General features: G+C 37.7%; 1 protein-coding gene across 5 annotated transcripts in view; it reads right to left on the bottom strand.

Moving 5' to 3' along the window:
- Positions 1 to 2544: 2544 nt before the first annotated feature.
- BACH1 (BTB domain and CNC homolog 1) overlaps positions 2545 to 20626 on the bottom strand; it is a 27552-nt gene continuing 9470 nt past the window's right edge. For 3 of the 5 annotated variants that reach the window (XM_090121647.1, XM_090121653.1, XM_031612713.2), the window contains 4 exons: positions 17799 to 18096; positions 12908 to 14299; positions 11168 to 11374; positions 2545 to 5874 (listed from right to left, as the gene is read on the bottom strand). In XM_090121647.1, the coding sequence (XP_089977773.1) occupies positions 5413 to 5874; positions 11168 to 11374; positions 12908 to 14299; positions 17799 to 18038 (2301 nt within the window). In that variant the 5' untranslated portion in view covers positions 18039 to 18096 and the 3' untranslated portion in view covers positions 2545 to 5412. The remainder of the gene's footprint in view (positions 5875 to 11167; positions 11375 to 12907; positions 14300 to 17798; positions 18097 to 20626) is intronic. The other 2 variants (XM_090121662.1, XM_090121657.1) reach the window with 2 other exon arrangements.

The following is a 20626-nucleotide window of genomic DNA, read 5'->3' as shown; positions in this document are numbered from 1 at the left end:
TGCTCAGAAAGTGTTTCTCCTGGACAGAAAGGGTTAAGAAATCATTACCTGCCCACAAAGAAAACATATCCTACAGTAACTGTAGTTCTAGACCATCTAAAACCAAACTTAAAACTCCCACTGATCTTCACAAACACAACCTCAAGAGTTTCAAGACTTCCTACTGAAAACTGACCATACAACAATTTGCTCCTCTTGATGTTCCCAGAATGAAGGACTTCCCAGGTCATCCCACACCTCTACTTCCTCCCAAACACAGATTCAAAGACAGCAAGGACATGGATGACACGTGCACAACTCACATATGGTTGGCATGGCCTAAGGAACTCCAGACACTCCAAGGTATGTGACAGCTCAGTTCACAAGCAGATTTCAGCCTGATGCGTTCAGACACAATTTTGTATGCATATAAATTTACGATGTATTTAGCATTCAGTACACTAGCTTGCAATAAGACCACTTATATGTGAGGCAATGTTGACTACATTATAGAAGCTTAATATTTAGGCAAAGTAATGCAACACAGAACATTTATGTTCAGGACTGATTAGTCTAAAGTCATTTTCAGCCTCCTCTAGTTGTATCATACTTTCTCAGAGGCCAGAATGCCTATAATGAAGAGTTTTTATAGGTGGCAAGATGAAACACTGTCCTAAAACTAAACTTAATTATAGTTTATCTTGCATTTTGCAAATCCTATTATTGAGCTTTCACATTCTTTAATCTAGATCTCTTTGGATAGAGACCATTTGTATATGTGCCTACAATCCCTATCACATGTTAATGTGTTGTTTTTTTCAAGCACATAACCATGTTTTAAATAGCATCCTTAGTAAGCTACAGCATATACAGAATGACCATTGCAATGAGTGCTTTTATTTCTAGTTTGCTTGGAAAGAGTGGAGAAGGGATGGAAAAGTCAACCTGAGCTTTCTATAACACCTACTCAAAAGGAGAAAAATATTAGGTTCTAGTGCATGCTCCTAACCAGTTTTACCCTGAATCTATCGTCATTCAATAGGAAAATAAGGTTTAAAAATAAAACTGCTATGATGTAGAAAAACATTTCCCAGCAGCAAATGCCATTACGTGGACCTTCATACCCCACCATTCCCAGAAATGTTTGTTTAAACATCCTGCTCGTTTCCAAAGCTTCAAGCTGAGATGAACGCTGTTTTCCCTGTCCCATCTCAGTTACCCAAAGGTGGAAAGAAAACTTCCTGCTTTGTTAGCGAAATTAGTGCCCACGTGTTGTCAGGTTAGTATTTGCAAGTAAAAAAAGATTAAAAACAGTAATAAGAAAGTTTGTGAAGTGTATGTACATTTAAGAGGTTTAAGAACATAACACATACTTGAAGACTTCACTTGAAGTTCTGCTTAAGTGGCTCACTTCCCCTTTTTTCCTTTAAGCCTCATCCAGAGAAGTTTAACTGAAAGCAAGTCTTAATGTGCTGGAATTAAAAAAACCATACATGTTTTTGAATCTCAACTGCATGTTTTTGGGGCTCATTCTTTTGAGGAACAAAAATGAAAAAGAGGAAATCAATAAGCAAACAAGGTATTAGCACACAGCCATGAAGGCCCAGCTTCTCCTTCTGCACCAAGAAAAGGACAACATTAAGTCTGTGCAAATCAGCTATTCTGTTTACACTGAATCCTTTGTCAGAAGAATGATCAAATTTGTTCAAAAGAAAAGAAACTATTACAATCAGAGTAGGCACGTTGTTTCCTTTTCAACATTAGAAAAATGATTACTATTACAAACAAGTTCCTTACTAATTTCACTCAGCCCTGTTGCAGTCAGATAAAAACTGAAGTGCTCACATATGTAAAAGTGCCATTTATCAGCAGTTCCTCATTTCTTGCCTCCTAAAAAAAGATCCAAAGGCAGAACTAAGTGTATGGTACTGTTCTCTGTCATACGTACCCATTTTAGTTTTCATTGCAGTTGTTTCCTGCTGAATATTAAGAGATTTAAACTTATCACAGTCTTGCATTGAGACTGTTTCCTCAAAAAGGAATCACAGAATGGCCTGGGTTGAAAAGAACCACAATGATCACCTAGTCTCAACCCCCTGCTATGTGCAGGGTCGCCAACCAGCAGACCAGGCTGCCCAGAGCCACATCCAGCCTGGCCTTGAATGCCTCCAGGGTTGGGGCATCCACAGCCTCCTTGGGCAACCTGTTCCAGTGTCACCACTCTGTGTGAAAAACTTCCTCCTAATACCTAACCTAAACCTTTCCCACAGTAACATCCCTGTAAAAGCTAACATGACTCTTGACTCTTAATGCTAAGGAATGCAAAAAATACCTGTGACCTAAATCTAAGTGGTTACAAATTTCAACAACACTGTCCCTCAGAAGAAGTGGCTATGCTGCCTCACCAATTAAATACAACATGTTAAGTCCTATAATCACCACGCTTTCCAGTCTTCTCCCCAGCAATGACAGCTTTCACTTTTAATAAAACATCTGCTATAGGATAGAGAAACTCCACCAGTAAACATTCCCACTGAGTAAGAATTATACAAAAAAAGAAAAGCCTTTGTAGAAAGGATAGTGGTTTTTATTGTAGTCTTAGAAAATACTGAATTATGAAAGATACAAAATCAACTGTTGTAATTATCTGTTTATTTTACAATCTGTATGCCATCATACTCTTATGGCTTTAAGATATTCTGTCCAAAGTACTTTAAAACATGCTTTAACAAAGTATTTTACAATTTCAAAATTGAGCATTTCTTTACTGGAAAAAAAAAAACTCCAAAACATTTACCTGAGAATCAGTATCAGAAAACTGTCATTCATTTTTAACTTTCGCAAGTTGATGGTATAGCCTATAGAAGTCATCATGCAACTTGTGTGTCTAGTGTATTAAATAAATATTTTACAAATTTAGATACAGCTGGTTAGGCAAAAGCCTACCCTTGAACTTCATCATTTTCATCATAGGATTAAATACATTACATTTACTTTATCATAACCAGACATGAAATAACAGCCATTGCTTCCACACTGGAAGCCCCACAATGTTTGCTAGATGGAATTCAGCCATGGCTGATCAGACCGTGGCAATGAGCACAGCTCTTTTTGGTGGATACTCTACCTTCTGGGACTTGGTCATCCACAGCCAGGTGAATCAGGGGTTAGGGCCACTGGACTCATTGATATTCCCTGCCAGTCATTGTCTACATAAACGCTCAATCAATTCATAACAAGTATATCTAACCCAAGAAATCCCATTTTGAAGTACACGTATTATAGGATAATGCTTTAATGTCATTATCCGTGTCATTTCAGAATATCACCAACTTTAAAAAGTGATGTTTATATGGACAGTAGAAGGTTTGGGACTCTGTTTTTAATATTACTTATAAAGCAAACCAACAAGAAAAACAGACACTTAATATACTGCCCACGATGGCAGCACATGAAGGAGGCAGTATTAAATTAATCAGAGATAAACAGATGCTGGAGAACAGACACATAGAGCTTCATGAGTAATGCACATACAGGATCAACATATGTAAATGCTGTTCATATAAAAGAATTTCAATTCAATCATCTGAGTATTTCCAAAGTAGTAAGTTTCATGATGTCCACAATAAAGTATTTATTTCTGAATTTCAATCACCGCAAGCACTGTGATTTATACAAGCTATGCTCCATTAACATAAATTTTCTTCTTAAAGTAATGACATATAATGGAAATCCGAAGATATTACTATTACTAGAGATTTGAATTAACCTTCAATCCCACAGATGAGGTAGTGTAGTCACTTGTATTAGGTGCTGGTTAAGAGAAGTACTGCTGAAACTCAATTTTAATTTTTGTTTTAAATAAGTGGCCTGATAGTCTTAATATATTTATTAATGCTATGTTATCTAGTAAGAGGAAGAAAAAAAAAACTTTGCCAAGAAGTTTCTTTAGCAAGTTCTGTCTTGCAGTGAGACAAAACTGCAAAGCAGTATTTACAATAGTCGTTTGCTCTAGCTGCTGCCTACTATACATGCACACAAAGACACAAACAGCTAATACACATTCTGAGGTAGGAAATGAAGAATTCCACTGGCTTGTAAAAGATTCTTCATGTTTTGTAAACCAGCAAAAACAAAGTTTTCTGTGGTGAGGTTCAATGCTTAGTTCTGGTGTGAGAATAACGTTTAAGTAACAAAGAGTCATCAGCATCCAATATGCATCTACTTCCACATAATCTTAAATAAAAAAGGAATTACTTTAAGTTCCTTTTATCTTCGTGGCTGAATTTCTCCTTCACAAATGAAGTGAAAGTCATCTTTACAGCTCTTTTACCTGTTACACTTTTTATATATTTATACTTATAACATAAGCCATTGAAAATGCACTACAGGTTTAGCCATAAATGTATTCTGAAAATTAAAATTCTGAAATAGATCTTTACTGGTCCCAGTGATCAGAGAACAAAAACACAGATTACTTAAAATGCAATTACACAATCAGGTTATGAAGAATTTGTGCCTGACTACCTGAATAACAACAAGAACTGTCCTTAATCTTTCACAACAGTTCAATTCCAATTTATCACAAATAGCAATAAGGTCAATAGATGCTAGGATAGAACATCATCAAGGAATTTTAACAAACATCTGGGATTCAGATGCCAGAGGATCCAATGCATGCTGTAAAAACAACAAATTTTATTAAATTTCTGCCTTTTGTACTATGTTGTTATTTCTCACACAAAAACCAGAGAAGAGAGCAGTATGCTGCAGCACCTTTGCTTTTCCAGTCATCTTAACTATACATGGGAGAGCTAAGACAAATATTCACCAAAAGCTGGCTCTTGTAACAGGAATGGGAACAGCAGGAAGCAGTGAGTTGTTCTAGAGCGCATCTGCCAGAATCTCCTCAAACTGTCATGTTATCTTAACTCATCTATAAAATAAACATTCACCAAGCTTCATATGCTTCCTAAGGCTTGTCTGACAGAAAGAGAACAAAAAAAAACATCTTAAAGAAAAAAGCACTCCATGTATAGAAATCATTATGATAAACATCTGTCAGGAACATTTACTTGAGATGTAGAGCGGCATTAGGTACTGTGGCATAAAGCAGAGTGAAGGCTACTTATATCTGAATGAAAACTTCCTCACAAATCAACACCTGTGCACAACGTTTAGACTTTCAAACAACTTACTTGAACATTCCTTGCCATCACCACGCAGAAAAAAGCTCCAAGGCTGACACATACAAATTACACTTTAGAACTACACAGAGCAAACCGAAGCTTGCCAATAATGGCTGCGTAATTCTCCATACAATTTTAAAAGAAATATTAATCTTTCCTTTCACTTAGTAAATTACTGCACGATAATGCTCAATTTCATTTTAAATCGCAATGCTGAGAAGCTGGCAACAGGAAGAGAATAGATTTACTCATCTGTAGTGCATTTATCAGTCATTTGCTGACAGAAGTCTGTGATAGCACCACTCTGTCCACATTGTTCCACAAGTGAAGTTTTTTCCAATGTTCTTACAGGAACTGGGTGTAGTTCTTGTACTTGATCATATGTTGCATCGCAAACACTTTTCACACGCTGAAAACAAGAACTCTGCTCATTTGTAGGTGTAACACTCGAAAGAGCATCTACTAACTCTGTAGTTGTTGGTGTTGTGAGCTCGCTCTCAGATGGAGCTGTTTGTTCTCTCTCCGGGAATGCAAAGTAAAGTGGACAATCTGAGGAAGAATATTTTGCTAGTATTTGTATTTGCTCGTTACTCAAGGCTGCTTCCTTACACACCTGCTGGCAAAGACCGGTCAGATTCTGCTTTGTCTCACCCAGAGTTGACAAAATGAGGTTTCTCTCCTTCAGCAAGTTTTCCTTCTCATTTTGCTGCAAAAAAATAAATAAAAAAAAAGCTTTAGTTACTTTTTAACAAGGCTGTGAATGATATGGTCTACTGAAACAGAAGGAATTCAGTGCTGTGAAGATCATCAGCAACAGAACCAAATAACAAGAAAAACACTATCTTGAAGTGTCAGCTCAGCTATCTGAAGGTATTTTTCCAGGCATATAAGTTTTTTGAAACTAATACTGACAGCCAAAATAATGAAACTTAGTTATTAAATAAAACCTAGCCCCACTTACTGTAAGTATTCCCAAAACACTAATTCCATAGGATAACACATCTGAACTGCTACCACTAGGTCAACTAAACATTAAACAGCCCAGTTTCCATGGAGATTTAATTGAAAATACTGGAAAACAGGCATCGCTTTTTCAGTATTGGTACTACTGCTAGATGAAATTTAATTCTCAAGAAGCGCTGTAGAACAAACAATGGAGATCAGATGCGTTTCTAAAGCAAACAGAAGTTAAAGAAACAAAAATGGCTAAAACTGTGGACAAAGTATTTTCTCTGGGAATGCAGCAACTTAGTTTACTTCAAGGAGCTGATTAAAACTCTGACACCTAAAGAATTTATAGTGATCAATGACAGAATAGTGAATTCAGGAGATGAGACCTGCAGTGCCAACAGGTAGATAACCTCTGTTAGAGCAGGGGAACACAGGCTGAAATGTTTCAGTTCTGTTTAGACAAACATGCTTAAGAATGGTGGGTACTTCACAGATACAAAACTGCTCTGAACAGCCACACTTCAAGCACAGGGCAGCAAAAGCAATTCACCAGTGAACATCGAATGGTAAAAACCATAACTTGTTAAAACTTAACCTGTATTTTACTGCAAAGTCAAATTTCTGAGGTTGGAAAGTACCAGGAGCACAACTGGCTGAAGATGCAAGGACCAAAAAAAAAAAAAAAAAAATCAGGGGTTGTCTAACAACAGAAATAAGTAATGTCTGGAGAAAAGAAAAATGAGGAAAAAGGATGGGAAATAAACAAGATCATAAAAAAAGCAGTTGAAACGAGACAAGTCACCATAAACACCAAGTTTGACAGATAACTACAAAAGGCAGAGTTCTGAAGACAAGTTTCAGTTTCTACACAAAGCTTTAAATAGCTTGTGAGAAATATATATTTATCCCGGGTTACCTTACTGCTAGATCAATTCATTCTTAGAAAGCTCAATTATTTTTAGTTCTCCTCACATTCTCACTTACAGAAGAAACTCATACTGCAGCTTTTACAATTTTCAGAAGGAATTCACTAGCATAAAGTGGCACTTTGCAAGGAATGCAGTGGCTGCCAGTCCCCTTTTGCCTAAAATGATTAGAAAACAGAGCAGCTGTTGCCACATATCCTAACCTGAAATCACTTTATGCAAATTTTGGGTATGCAGAGGCACTCAGCTGTGTAATAGTCCAGCTTATTTCATCACTCCATATTACTCAACACAAACTTCAACACTCAAATATTTTTTCCAGTGTAAGTTCCCTATCCCCAATTAACAAGTTGTTAATAAGTTAATACACTTCAATAGTATTTTATTTTAGCAGCATTTTATTAATGCTGTAAAGTACTGATAACTAGTTACAAAGTCATAGCAATCATAAAATTGGAAATATCTACTATTTCTGGTGAGGAATCTATTTAGTTCACACATCTCTTCTCTTTGCTATAGCATATACAACAAGATCACAATCACATTTCTTAGATAACAGCTATGGCATGTCAATCACTGCCTCATCCTTCTCCTGAGCTACAGAACCCTCAAGGAGGTAACATTCCTTAAGGCCAGCTGTCTTAGTTTTCTCCTCTCACAAGGACCTTTGGCCTAAAATTTTGATGCAAATTTGATGCAAGAGGGTATACAGCAGGTCAATACACACAGCTGTTCTGGAAGAGCTGTTTGAATGCAGTTAACCTCTCTCTGAGTGGTCCACATGTATTCCCAAAAACAGCGAGCCAATAAGAATATGTAGGCTCGCTTGAAAGGTCAGTGAGCAAAGACCATGTAAAGTCTGTGATGGTTTCATACTGATGATCAATTAAAACTCTAATAAACTGCTCTCTCACTTCTCTTCTTTAAAGAAGAGTGAGGGATAGTAAGACTTGGGGTGGGGGGAAGGGAGTTGTGATAATGCTGTTCTAGATACAAGTGCAGAGCACACCATTATATGGGCTGCAGCAGGAAGAATTAACTTCATCCCACCCAGTACAAGGTTCAAGATGGTAGAACCTGTAGAGATGACCAAGGGAATTGACAAAACTTAATTCCCCTAGGTAATGGTTGGGTTTAACAAGGAGTAGCCAGGAGCACAAGGAGATTAATGTAAGTTTTAAATTCACAGAATCACCTGGGTTGTAAGGTACCTCTGCAGCAGGTCTGTAGTCCAGTCTCCTGCTCTAAACATCATCTCTGGGCAAGATCAGGCTGCTCAGGGCTTTGTCCTGTGGCATGACAAAAACCTCCTAGGACAGAGCCTGCACAATTTGTATGTGTTGCCTCAACATCATCTCCCTATCCCCATTAGAAAAAGGTTTTCCGTATGCCCGGTTGAAGCCTCCAATTTTTATTTATGACAGTGTCTTTTTCTTTTCCTGACTGGGAAATTGGAGTACTTCCAATGCCTACATCATTGAATGGTTACAACTGGAAGGGACTTTAAAGATTATTGAGCTCCAATCTCCTTCTGTTCTCAGGTCTGTCACCCACCAGCTTCGGCTGCCCATGGCCCCATCTAACCTGGCCTTGAGTGCCTTTAGGAAAACAGCATATATAATCCTGATGTCTTCCCACAGAAACAGGCAGGTGGCTATTAGGTTTCCCCACAGCCATCTCTTGTCCAGGCAGAAACAGCCCCATCTTGTCTGTCTTTTCACAAAGTAATTCAGCCCTGACTGTTCTGGGGATCTTCTCCCAACCCCACTCCAAGGTTAGAAGCGGAAGATCATCTGGCACAGGGAGGGCAAGGGCAAAATCAGGCACAGTATTCTAGATTCAACCTTATGATTACTAAGTATAGGAGTGCAATCACTGCCTTCAAACCACTGGCTATGCTCCTGTTTATACAACCCAGGATGCTGACAGCCTTTTTTCAGTTCCGACAAGCTGTTGACTCATGCTCAGCTGTTGACTCATACTCATGCCCAGATAAACCCCCCTCCCTCCCCCAACCAGGGCCTTTTCAGCAAAGCCACTTCCCAGCCAGCTTCTAGCCTCTGCTAATGAAATTGATATGTGACTTTCCCCACAGCACACCACAAGTACTGTGTCTTAACCCAAGGAAACAAAAACATAAGCAGCAACAAGTTCAGACTTAAATAGAAGAAAGTGTGCCACACATCCTGAAAAGCAGAACAAGGAATTTAGCTGAATAATGTTTCCTAATACTTCGTAAATTGCAGCTTGTTATCTTCTTGTCAAAAGTTTTCAAACGACAGCCATGCCACATTATCCCTTCACAAAGCCACATTACAAAGAATACCATGGGAAGATCAACAAGTAACTTCTGAGACCCATGACTAACCCACAGAAGCAGGAAGAAGTTGCCATGCCCAAAGAAATGTGGGTGTATCACACAACATCTTTCACAGATGCCTCTTTTTTTTCCAGTCACCCAAAAACTATGCTTTAGACAGATCTCAAAGATTCTGCATTTGTGCACTACTTCCATAAGTCTGACTATGCATAACACCAGCTGATGCAAAACAAGATCATCAGTTCCAAACAAGAAACCAGCCTGCACGGTTGGAATAAACAAGCGACTGGAAGTTTTTATGCTCAGAGCACACTTCAGAACTCAGACGTCACATCGCAACTCTAAACACTGTCTAGCACTTGCATAATGGTATCTGTAAAACAGCAGATATTCACACAGTCTTAGGGTAGGTCCACAGGGAAAAAAAGGATGTTACACGATGATTATCAGCCATTTAGTCAACTACAAGTTTAATCTTGCAGATGAATCATGTCTAATTTTGGGGGTAAAGTTGTTGCACAATATGGACAAAGTTACAAATCAAATAGAATGACACTAAGACAAAGTTCTGAACTGTCAGAACTGCAGCTTCTCATTTTAGCCGGCATAATTTAACTTCTGTCAACATAATCACCTGATTTCCCTCCTCCCCCAATACATTTAGCACACTGAATGAATGTACTTGCCCTTTCAACTCTCAGCCTTCCTTCAAAGTCTAATTCACTGCAGAAGAGCATTTAATGAAAGATTAATCACTTCTCAAAAAGAAGTTTCTAGCCCATGGTGCTTTGCTCTAACTTCACTTTCCTTTTCCTTCTAAGGTCAGAAGGCACTTACATGACTGCAAATACTCCTATCTGACGCAGATACCAAATTCATATACATAAAGCACAAAGTCTAAATCACCACCGATGTGAACTAAGTGTACAGTAACCTTAATCCACTGAAGTACGTAGCTCAGATGGTGTAAACAACAACAGAACTAAAATGACAGAATCAGAAACATTTTAACATAGCCACTCAATGATTTTCCTGCTGTAAGTACTTGAGACTCTGCACATTTGTTTGAAGTTATGCATTAATTCCTCAGCTACTATCATGATCAGCGCTAAAACTGTAAGCAGGTTCTTGAACTCTACCTTCTGCACTCCAATTTTGAGATTTAAAACTCAGCAAACAATTTGTTTCAGTCCATGCTGAAACAAAACAAATACTTACACAACTAATAACAGTATAACAATATAACAGTAAACTTCAAGAGCAACAGAATCATAGAATGGCCTGAGTTGAAAAGGACCACAATGACCATCTAGTTTCAACCCCCCTGCTATGTGCAGGGTCATCAACCACCAGACCAGGCTACCCAGAGTCACATCCAGCCTGGCCTTGAATGCTCCAGGGATGGGGCATCCACAGCCTCCTTGGGCAACCTTCAGCATGAGCTGAAGAACAAAATCACAAAGCAAGAAAGCAAAGAGGTAGAAAACTGAGCAGGATGGGATAAATAGTCTGGGAAATATTCTATGTAATAAAACTCAGTGCTGATGTGCTTCCGAAACAGCATTCACTAGGATTCATGCTGCAATGCACTTTTACATGAATCAAAACCACAGAAGAAAAAATGTGCACTGAAGTGTACAGTAAATCCAGAACTTCTATCAACAAGTCAACTGTTTAAGACTATTTCCTGAGCTTCAGTGGATAAAGTAACAAGCTGCCTCACTACCAAGCCACTGGCAGATATCCAGCAAACACATTTAAAGAAAGACAGAAGTCATATGAATCATGATATTCATACATACCAGTTTCTCAATTTCGGATTCGAGATTTTGTATGCAGTCAAGTTTTCTCTTACGACATCGCTGCGCTGCAATTCTATTTTTGCTTCGTCTTCGAATATCATGGATACAGTCCAACTGCTCAGGGGTTAATTTATGCATTTTCAGAAATGACTGGAAGTCATTTCTGGAAAGGGAGATAATCCTTTGTGCATTAAATGGCAGTTTTACCTAGAATGTAAGATACAAATATAAGCCAAAGGTGAAACTGATAACTACATACTCCAACAAATCACCTCAAGTTTTTAGTGTTCTTTAGCACAACACCTTATCCCTACACCTCAGAAACAAGAGCAAGCTAGAAGAGCCATTGGGGCAGCTAGATAAAATGTAGGAGCTTCAAGCAGATGATATCTATCCTTGTGTACAGGGAATCACTTCAGTGATACGTTCTAGGCAAGTAAGTTATGGTTAGGAGGCAAATAAAATAGGGGCCCAGAATCAATAATGCTCCTTGAAGTTTCCTCTAACTTGCTAAGCCTGCATTCTGTATGTATTTTTATACCTTAGGTTTTCTGCAGGAAAAGTTCCTATGAAATAGGCATCTACTTAAAACAGAAGTTACTGGCAGTTGGCACTTGTTTTAACTCCTTAATGCTGCTGCTATTGAATGTACACCTGAGCTACAGAAGCAAGAGCTTCAGAAGCATACAGAGATCATACAGCTCTGATAAATACTGAAAACTATCTTTACCTCTACAAATAATAATAATTATTTTTAAGTATACAGTTAAAGATGCTATTACAACCCCTAAACTAGATAAAATTAAGAAGCAAAATTTATTCCCTTACTGTGGTCAAGAATCTGAAATTAGTTTGAAAGTAAACAAAAAGTTTCCTTTCTGTGTTTGTCTATCACTGGTAATCCAAAGAGAAGAGTACTGCCTTCACTACCATTTACTTCTTCATAATGTAAAGAAGAGAAATGCTTTTAAGCCTATCCCGGCCCATTATTTAACCTGCCAACCTCCTACAGGAATTGTTGCTTCCATTTACGATAAAAGCCCCTTCAGTGTCCCACAGTAAAGAGTCACACTGCAATTCTACAATTCCAGGAACCACTACTGAAGTCATCTTATATACACAATAGAACCACTTGGTATTTGACTACTTAGGACATCTGTCTAAAATCCTACTAAAGCAATGACACATAGGAAAGAAGTGCCAAACATTTTCTGCATTTGGAGAGAACAAACATAATCTAAGTTCCAGAGAAAGTGATGCTGTTAAAATGCTCTTAAATGCACGGCTACTGCCAGCTTGAGAACTTGCTTTTCATTTTGCAGGTAATGTGAAGTGTTATTTCCCTCCCACCTTCTCAAGTCTGAAGAAAATCAAGAACACGTTTAAGTTTCTGTAAAACACGCTATGAAAATTAGAATTTTAACCAAAGTAGACAAAAAAAATGAAACAGCCTAAAAAAAGTCCACAGTACTTGATTTAAAAAGACAAAACTTTTTCATAAGGTTATCCCAGAAATGTATCTGAAGAGATCTAACACCTAACCATCTATCACTTCACTGTCCTGCAAAATATTTTAAGTCTCCTTGAATTAACAGTTTTCTCCCACAGAAGTCTTCAAATTTTAATATCCATTTCCCAAAGTTTTAAAACAAGAAGTAATGAAACAAGACACTGCAGAAACAGATTCCTGAGAAGGGCCTTAAGAGACAGGGAAGTAAAGGATAACAATAATGTCCTTACCTCACATTCCTGTTCTCTAGCTGAACAGGATTCACTGTCTCCCTCAGTATCAGTTTCTGAATCCTCCCCTAAACTTATCACATAATTGTAGGGACATTGTTCTTGCTGTTGCCCTTGAACATAATCTCCACTGCTTATTTCAGAGCTGTTGGAGCATCCTTCAGTACTAAGATTGCTTATGAAGGGGCAGTTGACAGAATTCAACGTCGTAAAAGTTCGTTGAGAGCAAGGTTCGGGACTTTCACTGATCCTGATACCCAGCCACGGACACTCTGATTTCTTCCCTGAATACGCAGGCTCCAAGCGTTCTTTTGGCACTGCAGATGGTAAATGGATTTGACAGGCTTCTGTACTGTAAATATCGCTCCAGAACCCTTTTGCTAGATGTTCTGCTACCTCTCTCTCCACACTGCTTCGATCACCAGTTGAAGTAATGTTAATGGCTTCCCTAGCACACAAATCAACCTTTAAAGTTGCATTGTCGTGACTTTCCATTTTGTCACTTTCAGCTCCGGTACCTGTTGCAGTTTTTTCAGATAAGATTGTGGTGCTTTGCATACTACTGAAATTTAAGTTACCATATTGCTCACAAGTACGTAAAAAAGACACAGAATTAAGCCCATGAGGCGTAGCAGTGTTTTGGGGGAAAGCAGCAACATCCGTTTTCTCCACAGGACATGAGACGCTTTGAGTCACGGAATCTCTCTTCGATTCTTCTTTTTTCTCAATGTCTTCCTCCTCCCCTTCTTCCATTTTTACCTGAGTCTGTTCACACTTTGAGGCCAGCTGCATAGGTACACACTCCTGAGCTTTTGGTGTGCTGTCATTATCAGGTATTTCTTTCTCGACAAAAGTTACAGTTGGTGGCACCTGAACATCTTTAGTACTGGAACTGGAATCTGAAGTATGAACTTTATCATTTCCAAAAGCTTTCTGGAATTTCCTATACTTGGGGCACTGGGAAGATGAGCTGGAAACATTACCTTTTTCTAAATGTATAGGATCTGAGGTTGAGTTGGTATTATCTTGAAGGGCAGGTGATGCTTTCGCATTTTCGTCATCTTTACAGAGCTTTGTATGAGAGGTTTGAATATAATCTTTTTCTAGAAGTTCTTCTGCTTCATCATCTATTTCTAGGTCTCCATCATCCACGTTGCTAATTTTAGGGTTTACTTTCCTACAATGCTGTGTGCAGCATTTCTTCCTAGAGCACTCCTGTTCTGATTTACAGTCCAAAAATTTGAATTTGAGAAACTGAAAGCAAGACTCCTCAATGTTCCGTACGCCCAAGAATTCAGCACACTTGCAAACTTCAGATACGTTATCTTTATTTAAAATAAGTTTAGCTGTGTATGCAAACTGAAGCAAAGGACTAAATCCTTTAAGTGTTACCTATAAAAAATAAAAAAGAAAATTAGCATGGCCAACTTCCTGCTTGGTGAAACACTCTTGGTTCCCATTTACCGAGCATACCACATCAAAAAGAACAAGGCCCCACCATACCCACTTCTGTTTCACTGGGTAGTAGTTAGGTTGCCAAGTTTCTAGTTACAACCCCTACACATACATGAGTTTAAACAGCCAGAACTCACATCCTGCAGTCAGAAAGTCGCTCCATCAGGACAGAAAACAAGAGACAAGCAGCAGATTTGCTCTAGAAAGGAAATCTGGCCTCACGCATTATGAAGCAAATACAAAATAATTCTGTCCTGTATGTTTTATGGCAATTATCCTCTTCACTGTGACCAATCTCTTAAACAACTCTCATAACACAGTACTAAAATATGAAAAAATACTGCTGTCCTCTGAAAACCAGGAATGGGACTCAAATTTTATAAAAATAACTTCCATAGTGAAATTACATGTGAATTACTCCTGAGCAACATCAAAACGCTGCTGGCATGAATCATTCCTTTAAAGAGCAATTACTGCTATTTGCTCAGTTTCATGCATCGCTGATATAAAGAACTCCAAAGTAATTGAATTTGACCACGCATGACTATTTAGTACCGTAGCCATCTACTCCTTTCTTCCACTCATGGAAAGAAAAGTACTCAAAACCCTATGCCAACAGCAGTTACAGTCTCTTTGGAGTAGGTAGGCTTTTTGGAACAGTTCCATCATAATCATCTTAGCTTCTACTGCAGAGCAGTTACCTAAAAGGGAATTCAAAGATAAACAACACTGCTTATCTTTGGAAAAATTACTAACAGGTAGGAAAGTTTAAACATACTATCGTACTAAAAGTTATGTGCTACTTCCTCTAGCAAGTGAAAAAATGAAGGAGTATATCCATTATTACTACTACTAAAACCCAAGTCCACATGCTGGGCTTTTTGTTTTTAAAGAAAAACATGGAAATAACAATTAAAAGGCAGTTGAAGTGACCTACAGAGACAACTTAGCAAAAACATTCTGAGAACTTTTAAACCTAAAGAAATACACCCTAGAGACAATGCAGTGATCTGATCAGTATTCTTAATTCATCCTTAAAAAAAAATAAGTGAATAGGAAAACAGTTTATCTATGTGCTTGCAAGACATCTTCAAACCTAAGACAACCGATAAATCTGATTTATTTATAAACAGATGACATTCATACATAAAATTAAACAAAACAAATACATTTCAAAATTGTACATTTTTCATTTACCAGGGACTGCTCCTTGCTAAAAAATGGAAAGATTAAGAGAAAAAAAAATAGTGTGCTCCTCATATTTTCTCCTATGTCTTTCTAGCTAGCTATCCTCAAACATGATAAATCACTGGAAAGATTCTTGGTTGACTAAAGAGAAGTCTGGCAGGAGCCATTTATTTCATCTGTATTGCTGATGACAGTCTAATTTCTGAGTGTGAAAACTTCAGTAGGAAAACAATAGAAGTAACTGACAGCTAGTAACTGACCCGTTAGCTTTGATGATGTATGTGAAACAAATTAATATCTAAATATTTGGGTATTTCATGTTTTGGACTGGCATCTTTTATTTTAAACTTCAAAAACTTTGGATGATCAAAAGGGTTAAGAAATTGCCAAGCCAATTAGTATTTATTTGTCCCTCTCAAGTACGCAGCTTCATAAACTGACTCATTTCAAAATATTTAGCAGTTTCCAGAAGACAACCTCCAATTTCTCAAAGTGTTTTTACCAAATGATGAGATCAAGTTATTAGAAGATAAGATACCCTGCTGGTATTTTTGCTTGTTGTTACAGCATATTCAGCTTTAACATCAGTAACACTAAACAATGCCGTTAAGTTGTAGACTTAAGAAGACTTATCTCACTCAGACTATCAGTGTTATTATGTTCCCCCATTTTGTTTACAAACTTTGGTCCCCTCCTAGCTCAGGTTTAGTGGAACACCATTGCTTTCCAGGAGATATTCCCCTGACAACTCTGATGTACATCTCTTATTGTTCCAATATCCTACTTTTGTATTGTTTCAGAAGTTTTACATGCCACTAGTCTCTGTTTTTACTCCAAATGACAGCTCTGTGTCTCCTATCACCCTATTTCCCTTCCACAATAGCTCCTACCATTTCACTTCTTTTAGTCTGGAAGATATTCAGGCTAACAACATACTAAGCCACCATAAAGAAGAGAGGGAAGAAGAAATGGACAATGAGGAGAATGAATAAAGCTGACATAATGTTATCGTGGCATAACACCAGTCTGTAGCAAATTCATCACAGAACAGCAAAGATCAGGGAAGCTCTTTAAAAGAGATGATCTGATCCCTTTTGGTTTTCAGCTTTTTATAAAATCAGATATTCCAGTTGCAGAGAATCCTTGTGTTTATCTATTACAAAGTCAGTGAAGGAGCTATTTTAGGAAGATACAGGCTTTCTGAATACATCATTATGTTAAGGTAGCATTCAATTTAGTCTTGTACACAAACAAGTTGCTGAAGTGACATCACTGCAGGTATTCATTGTCACATACCCTTCCTCCTGGCTTTAATGATTCTAGATGACTTGCCAACAATTTCTGTGTTATTTTTAACTCCTTTCCCAAGCTGTTTACCAAAAACAGCCTTCCAGAAAGTCACTGATCACGTACCAGTTCTTCAGCTTCCTGCTGCTTCTGGGCATAGAGTACTTGGAGGCTCTTGACTTTTCATTTACAAGCACAGCGTTTCATATAAACATTTGTTTGCCTCATGACACTTAAAGATTTCAGATGGTATTTAAGTATCTTAAATGCTTTCAACTAAATACCAACTGGAATCTTTAAGTGTCTTGGATGCTTCAGATAACTGATAACCAAATTGCTTTTCTATGCATGACGGGTTCTGGCTCATTCCCCCTAAATGCCTTTAAATTCAATCTGACTTAAAAGGATTTATTTAAGGTGAAAAAGCAAGCAATTGTCCCCAGCTTTAAAGTATAAATACAGCAGAAAAAGAGATCAAGCTTCTAACAATGAGTGTACAAAAAGGATAGGAACTGAAGCGAAGAAAGTCAACAATAAGCTTCAAGCAAGGAATACAAGCACAGTTGTATTTCTCAAACATTTTTAAACTAAACATTGACACTAATTGCAAGATCAAAAAGAAAAAAAAAGCAGTACCATTAACTTGCTTATTATTGCCAAAATATTCCTTTCTTACATGGGATGACTAGTGTCTCTTTACTGTTTGAAGCCCGTGTTAAACAGCTTTTTTTATACAAACTTCCATGCTTAGAATCTAGTGCACTATTTTGAGATTAATAAACACTTTACTGAACGCATCTACCCTACTCAGCTTTACAGCTTAGAAATTTCTTCCCCTCAGTTTTTAACTCTCTTCTCTTTACTGATAATCTCTATTAAGCACCAGTTTATTGTAAAACAGAGTTGAACAAAACAGACCAGAAGCATGAGTAGGTACAATACAGAAGCAAGCAGCACTCACCTCTTCTGGTAAAGTGATGATAAGATCAGCATCCAATTGGCCCACAATTCTTGAAAGGAAGTAACTACTGCAAGCCGCAAGCACAGCTTTGTGAGCCCGAAATCGCTGGTCTTCCACTAAAATAGTAACATCACAAAGAATATCTTGCTTTCTCTGATCATCAAGACTGAGAAGTACATTGGTACTGTGTACTGAAGACTCGTATGCAAAAACCACGCTGTTCTTCTCACTTAGAGACATTCTGTATCACAAATGTTAGTGTAAGTCTCAGTGGAAAGCATGCTTCTATTCTTCCAATCTGGAGAAAGAAAAACAAATTGTACACATGAAAATCACTTCACACAGGAACCTACTGCCAATACAAGAACTCAAGGAAAACTGCTGAACATATGTTGCCTGTACTAATTCACTGTAAGAATAAGCTTAACATTTAATACTTCACAAGACAACACATTCGTATGAAAATTTCAAGTATCCAAACCCTAATAGGTATATCTTAAATACTGATTTAGTAGATGCATAGACAAAAATGCAATTTTTCTATGTGACTTCAAGGACAGAGAACCAGTTTTCCCCACAGCAAATCCTTAAGTGTAACAACTTGACCATAACACTTAAAACCTACAAATTAATGCTTAAATAACTATCGTTTTATTCTGACTCCAACACTATGAAAATGTAAAGAGAAATAAAACCCAGATCCATTCAGCAAGATATTATGTAAGCTAATTCTGTTTACTTATTACAGTACAAACTATTTGTTTTACCTTATTTCAAAAGTAGCTTGCCTGCCAGAACAGTTAATCATTGTTAGAAGTTACTTTCTCTCTAGCAGATACTTCAGTTTTTTGAAGCACGTTAGTCTTCTTATTTTCCACCTGTCTTAATTCTCTAATGCAGACTACAGACTACTCCCCCCACTTCCATAATCTTCTTTCTGCTCATCACTGTTTTAATCATTACATTTATCAAAAGTTTGCTTTCATACTGAAGCAGTGAAGGTGATTCTGGTCACCCGGCAACAGACTGCTCTTATCATAAAGGAAAGTTCTGAAATAATAGTATTTACTGGACAATAACAATGAAAGTGATAAAATATTTAAAACTTGGAAATGAACTCATAACTTTCCCAAAGCTACTCCTCAACTCCTAGTGTTTGAGAGATGTAGAGCTAGGGAGAAACCAGCCCTACTAGGGCACGCAAAATTCAATAGCATTTTCAAGACTAATCCTCACATCTTATTTCCCAATTCATACTTTCTCTGGAATGAGCCTTCCTTCAAGTTAAAAAAAAAAAAACAACCAAAAAGGAAACCAATAAAAAAGCATCTTCAAATCTAAAACTTGATCAAGCAGCTTCATGGTTGGATTTGGAACTGGTTATGTACAAGGAAAATGCATCACTGCTCCCAATAACATACATTAACAGACCAAGCACTTCCACTGGACTATTCTGCCCACTAGAATACTGTAGTTACTGTAACCAAACATAGTTGCTGACACAGGACTACCCAACCATTGCATTGCTCAACAGTTATGATATGCCAACTCTCAGCAACAACAAAACTGTAGCCAATGCAAATCTACAGTTTTCAGATATGGGAAACTTTCACAACTCCGAGAGGGAGAAAAAGGACAGGAGTATTTTTAAACACAATGAGGAAAACAAAAAATGAGCACCCTGCCAGCTATACTTCTGGTTAGTTACTGCTTGTTACTTTCATAGATGGCAAACGGTTTTTGTTACCTTTTGAACAGGAAGAAGAGATCCCCCACTCAACATTTTCCAGGTTGCAACAATAGGATAGTCTGTATCTGGAGTGGTGCTATCAGCATTATTTGCACTTCTCCCTCCATAATGGAATATTGTACACTCAGCTTCACAAAAAAAACCTACAGTTTGTGACTCGACTAAGAAAGGAAGTCAATTTGGGGACATCTGCCCAAAGATACAGAATTTTATTATGTGAAACTGTAAGTCCTAAGAAAAGTCACACACATCTCATGTTTTCCCACTCAGCAATAGCTATACCTTGAGTAGTTAATCCTGAGGACATTACTTCCAGAAGTAAAAAAAAAAACAAAAAACCAAACCCACACACATTAAGCTTTATACATATATACCTAATGAATGACTACAAGCTTTGGTTTAAGTAAACATCACAGCTGAACTGTAAAAGTTAATGATATTCTTATCTTCAAATATTATAGCACATATCGTTAAATAAAGTATAACTGTATTTGTACCAGAAATAAATACTGAAAAGAGAAACTACGACAAGATGGAAGTCTAAATCCAGTGTGGTGGGGGGATGCAGAAATGTTAAAAGTTAAGGACCTATTTTAGAGTGAATATTTAGGCAAAACTTTTAATGAGTTCGACTACAGTTCCAGCAGTCCTATAGACATTCCTTACCTTTTCTTCTTCAAGACTTCCCAACCCTCAGATAGACAGTCCACACAAAATACACTGCTCTCAGCATTCCACTATTCCATTCAGCTCACTACACCTCCATAGCTTGGAAGGCTAAAAGGAACAGCAGCTTATACATGTGCCATGGACAGCTGAACCTATCTCACTTCATCCCTACAAGGCATGCAACACATCTTCCAAACCCTGAGCAGACTACTGAAAGCACTGACAATAAGTTCCTAGGGTTGTTCTTGCCAAAGGGGGAAAAAAAAAAAAAAAAAAAAGCCCAAAACCTCCTTCAGTTTCTTCTATAATGAAAATAAGAGTATTCAACCACAGAATCCACAAGGTCGGAAAAAACCTCTAAGACCTTCCAGTCTAACCATCCACCAATGTTTCCCCACTAACCATGTCC

Source organism: Phasianus colchicus, chromosome 1, assembly GCF_987193195.1.
Source record: "Phasianus colchicus chromosome 1, bPhaCol1.hap1.1, whole genome shotgun sequence".
Classification (NCBI taxonomy): Eukaryota; Metazoa; Chordata; class Aves; order Galliformes; family Phasianidae; genus Phasianus; species Phasianus colchicus.
This window is presented reverse-complemented; position numbering and strand designations above follow the sequence as displayed.